The sequence below is a fragment of the Montipora capricornis genome, chromosome 3 (assembly GCF_036669925.1).
Source record: "Montipora capricornis isolate CH-2021 chromosome 3, ASM3666992v2, whole genome shotgun sequence".
Lineage (NCBI taxonomy): Eukaryota > Metazoa > Cnidaria > Anthozoa > Scleractinia > Acroporidae > Montipora > Montipora capricornis.
In genome coordinates this window covers 47,720,689-47,730,688 of record NC_090885.1, presented here as the reverse complement: position 1 = coordinate 47,730,688, position 10,000 = coordinate 47,720,689, and the positions used below count along the sequence as shown (strand labels likewise).

At 42.5% G+C, this 10,000-nt stretch overlaps 1 protein-coding gene across 2 annotated transcripts in view; it reads right to left on the bottom strand.

The window, feature by feature from the left end:
• LOC138043295 (tudor domain-containing 6-like) overlaps positions 1-10,000 on the bottom strand; it is a 34,739-nt gene that overhangs the window by 1,259 nt on the left and 23,480 nt on the right. Inside the window, exons 8-9 of one of the 2 annotated variants that reach the window (XM_068889493.1) lie at positions 7,940-10,000; positions 1-6,735 (exon numbers count right to left, since the gene is read on the bottom strand). The exon at positions 1-6,735 is cut by the window's left edge and continues 1,259 nt beyond it; the exon at positions 7,940-10,000 is cut by the window's right edge and continues 54 nt beyond it. In XM_068889493.1, coding sequence (XP_068745594.1) covers positions 3,860-6,735; positions 7,940-10,000 — 4,937 coding nt within the window. In that variant the 3' untranslated portion in view covers positions 1-3,859. The remainder of the gene's footprint in view (positions 6,736-7,939) is intronic. The other variant, XM_068889494.1, reaches the window with a different exon arrangement.

The following is a 10,000-nucleotide window of genomic DNA, read 5'->3' as shown; positions in this document are numbered from 1 at the left end:
AGCTTGTATCATTATGTGATCAGCCCATGTTCCTTGCATAGACATCATTGTTAAAATATTTTACCCTTGACCTATCCACATTCATTTCTATGAACGTCTTGGATGCTCTATTCAAGTAATGGACACCAGCAGCTCTTATTTCTAAATGACAATCAGCATTACGGTACAATTGATATGATACAGCAATCACCACAGGCCTCCACCAACATCTTGGTCTCAAGCCCTGCATGCATATTCTAGACTCGAGCGGGGGGGGGGGGGGATGCCAATGTGGGGGTGGGGTCGGGACTGTTGTTTGAAAAAGTACCCGATTCCCGATTAGCTACTCTGGTCACAACACACAGGTTTGTAGTTTCAAACTTGGGACAAGACGCGGCATAGGCATAAAAAAGCTCAAGCGCTTTCCTTAACTAGCTGTATTTAAGTAAGGATGATTCAAACGTAGCTTTACAATGCCGCATAGCATTAGAGGAGTACAACATTTACATAGGGCGACTCAGTAGTAACGCTGTCCCCTTTTTTCCTCCGTTTATCGTTGTCTGAGGTATGAGGAATGTATCGACTTAGTTAAACATTTCTTACTTTTAATCTGAAATATAAACATTGGTTTTGCCCGAACAGATTTTCAGGTTTAACTTCCACCCCAAAGTAAACTTGACTCCCCACAGAAGAGGCATTCTGTCCGTGTGGGATAAAAATGTTAACACTTTCTCTCTAATTGTTTGTGCCCTTTCTGCACAATGAAACCGTCTTGCGTTAAGATTGCTTCTGATTTTCCTATTGTTCTTTACTTGCTCCGACTGACTGACCCAAAATTAGGAAACGCATTCGACGGCAAACGGAGAAAAAAAGGGGAAAGGGGACGGGGCGGCCTTAGCGTGACCGTCCCAGTTTTCTGGTCTGCAAAAATGAAATAACAACAGTTCACTTGAACTAGCGACAATTAAATATCAAACATGTTACAGTTATATAACCGAGTACTAATAAGTTGACCGAAAACGGCTGTGAAAAACCAAATGAACCAACTTGATGGAAACAGACGCACACAATTTAAAATTTTCAGATCGAAAACTCATTAACGTTAACAGATCACAAAAAATTTCAAAGGCGTCTACAACGATGTCCTATCAAAGATTACTGCCCTTATGGACGAGGGATCATTGTCAATAACAATTTTTCTTCTCGAGACTACGTTTTCACACACGATACCATGCATTTCAACTGACGATAGCTAGAACTCTTAAGACGCAGCTAGGAGGCAACAGCAGTAGTCACAACACACGGCAGTGAAAAATCCATGTGTTCGAAAATTGAAAATGACTAGGTTTACAAATTGCACTTTTTTCCACAACTTGTTTGACCTTCGATTCTGTGCGATTTTCAAACAACTAGATTAAAACACGAGAGATAACAGTCTAAAAAACCATCAAAATAACATCATCCGTTACTGTAATGAACGACGTGGAAATTTAGAGAGAAAATGAAAATTCTATCGCCAGGTGCTGATGAAATTTGGCTGTTTCGTGGGTTCTTAAAAAGAGAACAGCAAAGAAATACACTATGATAGAAAACTCGTGCAGCGTATCGTTGTCGCCCGTTGAAACAAGTTCTTCCGTCCTCCTACTTGATCAAGCCTTCCAATAGGCCTTTTGCAACAAACGACCACATGGTACAAAATCCGCCAAGATGGAGGGCAAGCTCATTATTATTCCCCCACTGGGACATTGAAACAAAGGCAAGTCAAGCTTGACTGGTTGAGGTCTCTTTGTTTTAATGTCCCAGTGGATTGTCGATGGCTAAAACGTATCCATAAAAAGAATAGGCCTTTTGCGACAAACGATTACATGACACAAACCCAGTGGGCGAATAATAATGAGCTTGTCCTCCAGCATGGCGGATTTTGTGCCATGTAATCGTTTGTTGCAAAAAGCCTATTTTCTTTTTATGGATACGTTTTAGCCATCGACAATCTTTTCCGAGGTTATCTATTACGGTGCAAATAACAGAATACTTCACCTTTACTTTTTAATTATTTGATTGCACCTAGCCTGACGTCATAGCGGCCATGTTGGTGGAAAGAACAATAGTCTTAAGGAAATTTGACTTTATTATTATGCAAAACTTGAGCTACCTTCTTCTATTGTTTTGGCACCAACAAGGCTGTCTTATCACGTGAGTGCAATTAAAGAATTACATAAGGTCGAATTCGGGGTAAACACAACAAGTCCGTAAAGAGATCCCAAACGACAATGCGTATGCGAAAAACTGATTTTCTTGATCGGAGATTACTGTGAAAATCATGACCTGTTAAGGCCTGGCCAAACGCTAACAACATTTCAACGCAACATCCTGCAACATTGTTGCACGATGTTGCGACATGTGTTGAACGGGGTGGCCAACATTTTCATCATTTTCAATGCAAGATGTCAATGTTCATGTGCCCCAAGCCCCTGGCGCGCAAGAAGTGGACCTAACGCGCAAGCCCTAGCGTAACAATGTTGCGTGAACGTGGCCAAACGAGTACCGTGTTCAAATTTGATCCAACATGTTGCAACATATCGCAACAGGGTGTCCAAACATATGCAACATGTTGTGCCCAACAATGTTCCAAGATATTGCGATGAAATGTTGCGAGCGTTTGGCCAGGCCTTTACAGTGAAACCGGTTGTTCATTTGCGCGCCACCTGTGTGTAAGTTACGAAATATGAACCTTCAACTTGCCCGGAGCAAAGTGCAAATCAAAAACGCAACATTGCAAAGTGGCGCGCAAACGAAACACCGGTCTCACTGTAACTTAATTCAATTAACAAATCTCCTTCTGGTTCGTGGTCACATGACTTCCAGGCTCGTCCTCCTAGTTTCCCTTCCCTTATCCGAATTGAATTTTATTCCACAAAATACACATCGTTTGCGGCAAACATTCAAACTTAATGTATTTAGTGAAATGAAGGTTTTTCCAGTATAGGAAATTGTCCGGGTGATATTTTTGCCGGTAACTCCCGCTCTTGTCTGTGGTGAAAACTGACGGAAAGGGGGTGTTTTTCTTTCTAAGGAGCTACTTCCATTTGCCGGTTGCAAGCTAGTTTGCATAAGGTCGTCAAACCCAATCCTTTGACGGTAAACATCCGTTAACTTCTGATTTCTCGATTGATGACCAATCCTTGAACGAGATCATTTTAGTGACCTAGTTTACCCTAACGGCCAGTTGTATCCTTCGTTGTTCGAGTGTTCAGTTTCGTTTCAAGATAATTTCTTTGTTGTTTGCTGAAGGCTTCTGTTCGAAATCCGTTGTTGCTTTGTTACGTACTCAGTTACAATTTGGGGACTTTTATTGTGGTGTAGATCGGATAAACAAGAGATGTTTTGGTAATGTGGGCAGAATATATGCTAATGAGAGTTAGTAGGGTGTCCACGGTCAAAGATAAACATTTAACTTGCTTGATAAGACTTAAGTTCTAGTGTTTTCCTTTTCGTCTAAAGGACAACTTTGACTCGTCTGGGAACACACTCAGTGCCCCTGACTGTTCTTACTGGAGACACGCTGGCTCAATTTCTCATTAACGTAGTTTTATCAAAGTGGAAGTAGTATGACTTTGTTATTAGGGCTGTTAGATGCATCTGATGAAAGGCGTATACGAAAACTTATCGATGATCGGTCATCAACCGAGCAATCAAAAGTTAACAGATGCTCACCGTTATTGTAAAACATTCTTTACAGTTGGGTTTTGGCTAGCAAGGACCGAATCCGTATCATAGTTGGGCCGGGTTGTTTCAAATTAATACTCTTAAACTAAAACCTTCTCTATTTGCTGAGGCTTCCACTTGCATTACAACTATTAATCTCATCAATTGTTCAGGCCTAGGAATTAACAGCATATCCTGTATTCACCAACTCCTGACTAATATTGATGGGACCATTTGGCACATTCCAATCCTCAAGCAATACAACTAAATGCTCCGGCAGGCGGTGAACGACTGTGGCTTTGAGCTGTCGGTTAAGTATCGCCTTCAGCCACTGCGCTGCTTCCTGGCTCCATACCTGATGCGTAGGGCAGATATTTGCTAAGCTGAGCTTTAGCGCTTGTGCAGGGAGTTTGAAGAACTCATCCGTCATGGCTCTTATCTTGTCTGGTGAAGACAATTCGCTGTTGCCGAAGTCCACAAACTGAACTCGGACCTGCTCGGATGAGGGGCATTCCAAGACACGCGCTCTGTACCAAAGGCAGTCTTGGCTAAACTGAGCACAGCACTCCTGGCCGGGTTGAGACATGGAAGTTGGCATGGGTGCTTCGGAACAATACTGGTTGATATCTTTCATTAACATATCAAGTGCAATGCTAGCCTCTGCATCCACAACTTGAACCCATATCTCTCCAGGATGCACAACTTCTGTAACGACAACATCAAACTGATCCAGGTTTGGCACAATCATAGGAAGCACAGAGTTACCAGCCTCATCTTGACCTCGGGCGAGACCAAGTTGAATCATTTCTTCTCTAACAGACTTTCCTGGCTGCCCGTCAGGACTTATTTCAAACAGCTTCACACCAAGAGAATCTCCTCTTGTGTTACTGATCTCCGCAAAGAAAGGCTCAGGTACATGAGATGTTAAACGCTCCTTTAAGAATGCCACAGCGTCGTTAGACCAACTGGAACCAGACACTGGTTCGATGTTTAACAAGAAACACTCCCTGGCTTGAATTGGAAGCTGTGTAAATGAAGGTGTGATTCGTCTGATGGAATCCACAGAAACGACAGCTTGGTTTCCGTAATCTACGAACACTACCATCATCTCGGACTCCGACATTTTCTGTTTAACAACTGCACGGTACCATGTTTGGTCGTCAATGAATTTAGCGCAGCAAACCTCTCCAAGGACAGGTTTGTACGGGACGTTGTCAACTGTTGAACAATGTGTGTGCAATGTTTCCGACAGTGACAAAAGACCTTGGACGTTTTCTTTACTAAGAACTTGAAAAAAGATCTTGTCTGGTAGTTGAACCTCACTAATTAGGACCCGACATGTCATACCCTGTGGAACACTCACCAAAGGAACTGCCGAGGCATACAAACGAATATCGCTGTCGAGACCTCCTGAGTAGGATAGCAGAGACGGGTCAAGTAATGGGTTAACACTGGCCAGTCCTTGACTGATGAGAAAATGGCTCACGGATTCTTGACAAGGTGAGTCTGGAGAGATGGCATCGACATACAGCAAGCCGCTCTCCCTTCCAACCACCCTGACTTTCAACAGGCTATTTAACGGCGCTTGAGACAAGAATGCTTCCTTGGCATTGTGAGACCAGCTATTTGAATGAGCAGGAAAGACTCCAGTAAGTGAACACCTCAAAGCCATTGGACATGGATGCTGAAAGCGCAGTTCAAGAGGGCGCACTTTTGAACAAGGCAACAGCTCACTGTTTCCATAATCAAGGTAATGAACATGCACAGAGCTGTCTGAGTTGACACCGTCAATAAAACCTCTACACCAGTCATTGCTTTCGGAAAACAATCCTGCGCACATTTTGTTGATTTGGGCTTGGAAAGGTGGATATTCAGCCGTAGTGTAATGTGCATTAAGATCTGCTGAGAGCTGCTTAAGAGACTCGACGTTATCACGGTGCAGAACCTGGACGAAGAACGAGCTTGGTGATGAGACATCTGTCAACATGGCGTCAAAGACATCGAGACCCTCAACTGACTTCACAGCAGGTTCAAAGACACATACTTCAATACCTCTTGCTTGTTGTGCCTCCATGTCACATGTCAATGCTCTTTTTGCGAGGCCTTCATTTAAAAGCAGTTCACTCAACGACTGAGGTGGATCCATTGAAATTACAAAATCAATGAACAGCATATCACAACCTTTCTCCAACAGACGAACGCTTGCGCACTGAAACAATGGCGTTTTTTTCATAATCAATGCCATTGCTTGATCTGACCAGCCAGGAGGCTCTGGTTGAGAAATATTAGCTAAGTAGCATGGTAAAGCAAAGAAAGGAACACTTGCGAATTTATTCAATAGTGACTGGATACGAGACACGGGCAGTTTCTCAGTGTTTCCAAAGTCAACGTAATAAACGTCAACAAGGCCATCAGCAGTAACCCCTTTAACCATGGCACGGCACCAGTCACCAGTTTCTGCAAAAAGAGCTGCACATAATAGATTTGGTTGAGGGCTGAAGAAAGACAGCTTTGTGGAGCGGTAGTGTGCGTTCAAATCATCTGAAAGGTTCTTCAACTTCTGAGCAGTGTCATGGTCTGCTACTTGAACAAAAAACAAACCCATCTTTGTTACCTCTGTCAACATGGCATCAAAGCACGAATTTTCCTTTGGCAACTCTGCCTTTTCAATTGCAGGCTGAAAAACGAGGGACTGCAACAGACCATGAACTGGTGGCTTCTTGACCTGCCCTTCTGGAGGAGATGCATTCTGCTGCGTTTTGGAAATATGATTGTGAGATTCTTTGCCTGCATTATGACTTTGGCTTCCTTGTGGCGGGTTTTCTTGGTCACTGTGGTTGTCTCTTGATGTCTCCTTTGTAATTGGACCGCCACTATTGTTAGAACTGAAGCCTTGAAAACCTAAAGGAGGGTTATAAGAGTCATTTAAAGTGCCCTTTTGTTCTGGTGTTCCTCTATTCACTTGTTCCTGAGAACCCATCATTGACGATCCTCTTTTTCCAACTAACTGGTGCTTGGTTCCATCTTTGTGAAAAAATGCATCAGCAAGACCTGAGAGAAAAGACAATAAAATGAAAGATTAGTAAAAACGAGACACAAAATCGTTTCCTTTTGGAAAAGGAAGTCAAACCGTGGATTTCGAGGGTATGATATTTGCTTACGACGTTCACACGCGATTAGCTCACGCCACAAACCTAACCATACCACTCACTACACAAAGTAGAAACCCCCTTGCATGTAAGCACCCACATTTTCTGAAGTATGGCAAACTGGGTTCTTGTATTTTGAGGTAGTTATTGACAATTTATAGCTAAGAAGGTTCTTAATTAGGTTCTCAATTTCTATGAAGGAGATATGGCTGTTGATTACTAGAAAAACAAATAAACCTGTATTTGTTTCAGCAATCAATACTACAGTTTGCTATTTTCTTGCACTGTAAATTTGCACTCTCAATAAAGTCTGAAATATTGATAATAATTTAGCTGTAACCCCCTTTAAAAAACCCGCTTAATCTTGCTTGGCTAAACAGGCGCTTACATTTTTTATTCTTAAAATGGCACATTTCTGCCAGCAGGTCCTTAAACCACTACAGTGTAGGTTCTTACAAGCTGAGTCCCTCTCTGTCATGAACATGTTCATTCAATTTCTTCGTAAACTCGACACCTTCTTTAGACGACCAACATTACTTAGTTATCTATAAAATGCTACCAATGCCATTTTGTCTTCACATTTTGGTCACCCATCGAACAGCTGATTTCTATTGAATATTTGACAAGGAATTTCTGAACATCAGTACTAACATATTCAAGCTGACGTGAATACAGGCACACTTTTCTCCACACTTTCAAGCGCAAAGCATTCCACTAGGCCCATTAAGCAATTGCGACAATACATTAATGAAAATATGAACTTTGCGGTGTTGCATAACAAGAATAGATCAAATTGCTTTCGTTAAAATCACTCTTTAAAGAAATGATTGTAACGTTTTAATGTTGTTTCAGGTAAATCATCAGTTTTCGAGCTCTCCAATTCACGAAGGCTGCAAAAACGTCTGCGTTCGCCGGCTAACGACCGACACTCACTTTAAAAAAGAGGCTGACATTGAATTCGTGCTCGGATACTACTCATTGCTCGGCATTCTAATTCTAAAACTTCAAGATTGAACAAAGTCAAATTTCAAATTCCTGGCCAAGGAGAAATGGCACTAATTTAGATAAATCGCATTGCTTAGGAGGTTAACTGTTTTCTCACATACCTGCAGAAATAAGTGACTTGGCCACAGTCTGCTCTCTATTTGGTTCTGGATCTTGCAGTTCGACGATACTGACGATATCATGTTGATGTACGATTCTACAGATGAAAGATTTACCACACACCAAAGACTTGAAGTGTTGCACTGCTTCTACGCTCCAATCCCTTCCTTTAGGTTTTGTAACACCAGCCAATGAGCACCGCAACGATAGAGGAGGAAAACCTTGGAAAGTTTGAGGTAATGGACTGATGGAATTACTAGGAACTACCTCACTGTTACCAAAATCGGTGTAACGGACTCTGACGGCATTAGACAGCATCTCTAAGATGACAGCACGATACCAGAGATTGTCCAACGAAAATTTGGCAGCGCACAACTGACCACAGGAAAATGTTTGGGATTGTAGTGGAAAAGAGGATGTGCTCATGTGCTTGTTCAAATCTGTCATTAGGTCATTGAGTTTATCAACGAGCTCTGGATTTGTTTTCTGTGCATAGAATTCCCAGGGATTTACAATGGCATTAATAATAACTTCGAAGGATTCCTTTTTCAACGCTGATCCAGGAAGGTTTCTTGAAAGGTTACTAAATTCCTTTGAACCTGAAGACTTACCACCTGACAGGGAAGGTGATATGATTTGATTCACTTGACCCTGGCAGTTACTTGCTTGATACACTGGTTGTCTCTCCGTACCATGGAATCCTCTTTTCTGTTCTGGATACTTTGGGTCTGCATTGAGTTGTGGACTTAACGGACTCCCACGCCACTGCTGTGAAGTTGAATATTGCTGAGGACTGTTCTGAGAAGAAACTGGTCTTTCACGAGTTTTAGCAAATCCAGAGGCAATTAGGCTCTCATTAATAGTGGCACCAAAGCTTGTTTCTTGAGGGTCATATAATTGCACAAACAGTATTTCATTGTGCTGTCTACTAACTTGTACTTTGCACTTGATGCTCAGAACTTTGCTCTTGAGAAAAGAAGTTGCTTCAGAAGACCAGTTGCCAGAGGGGCAGCTACTTGCAATGCCGTGCAAAGAAAGCTTTAAAGCTTGTCGTGGAAAAGCTACTAGATCCTCAGTTATACGGCGAATTTTTTCTACTGTGACATCTTCGTGATTGCCAAAATCAATGAAAGTTACCCTCAGAGTTCCTGTGTTGTTAACGATGTCCACCTTAGCTCGATACCATTCACTGTCGAAACTAAACTGGGCCACACACACTTCACCGACACTTGGAACATACTTTTCATGAGATGAATTAGAGTACAATACTTGGAGTTTTGTCTTGAGTTGATCCTGCCTTTCCAAGGCTTCTGGAGTACACAACTGAGCCCACACACAGCTTGGATTCTCAACATCTGTAACCACTGCTTCAAAGGAGCCATCTGTTGGTACAGGTTCCATGGAAAGCTCCTTGATGAAAAAGCGTTTGTATCCCTCAAAGCAAGATGGTTTCTGTGAAGCCGACTTTGCCACTTGCTCAGACGACGTGGTTACAGAGGGGGTGATTAATGCCTGTGTTAAAGTGCCGCTGCTGAGCCCCCTTGCCTGCTCTGTGTGCACTATGTGTGGACTGGGACTGTCTTTTGGCGGTGTTGCTGGAACAGGTGATTTGGATGAAGCCTCCTGAACCTTGCTGCTATCTAAAGAACATGAAGATGACTTGTCAGATTCATCACTGTCTTGACTTTTCTCCACAAATTTCATTTGACTCATGTCAAATCCCAGCATTTCGGCAAACATCTCAACATTGTTAACATCAAAGCCGTCTACTCTAAGTGGGTCCCTTTCATTTTCTGCGCTTGACTCAGTATCTTCTTCTGAATCCCATGGGGCTTTTGAGGCTACATGCTCTTCAGATAAATACAGACCAGAGGGAGCGTGTGAAAAATCTGTTTGCTTTTGTGTTTGTTCAGTTGATTGCAAAGTATCCCCAGGGGTGGTGGTCAAGAGAGCACTGGTCCCTGAATTAGTCATTTTTCTCTCCGCTGATGCTTGCTGTAGGCAAATAAGCTTGTGTTTGGGCCAATCGTGTTTTTGACATTCTCGACTGCAGTATGGAATTT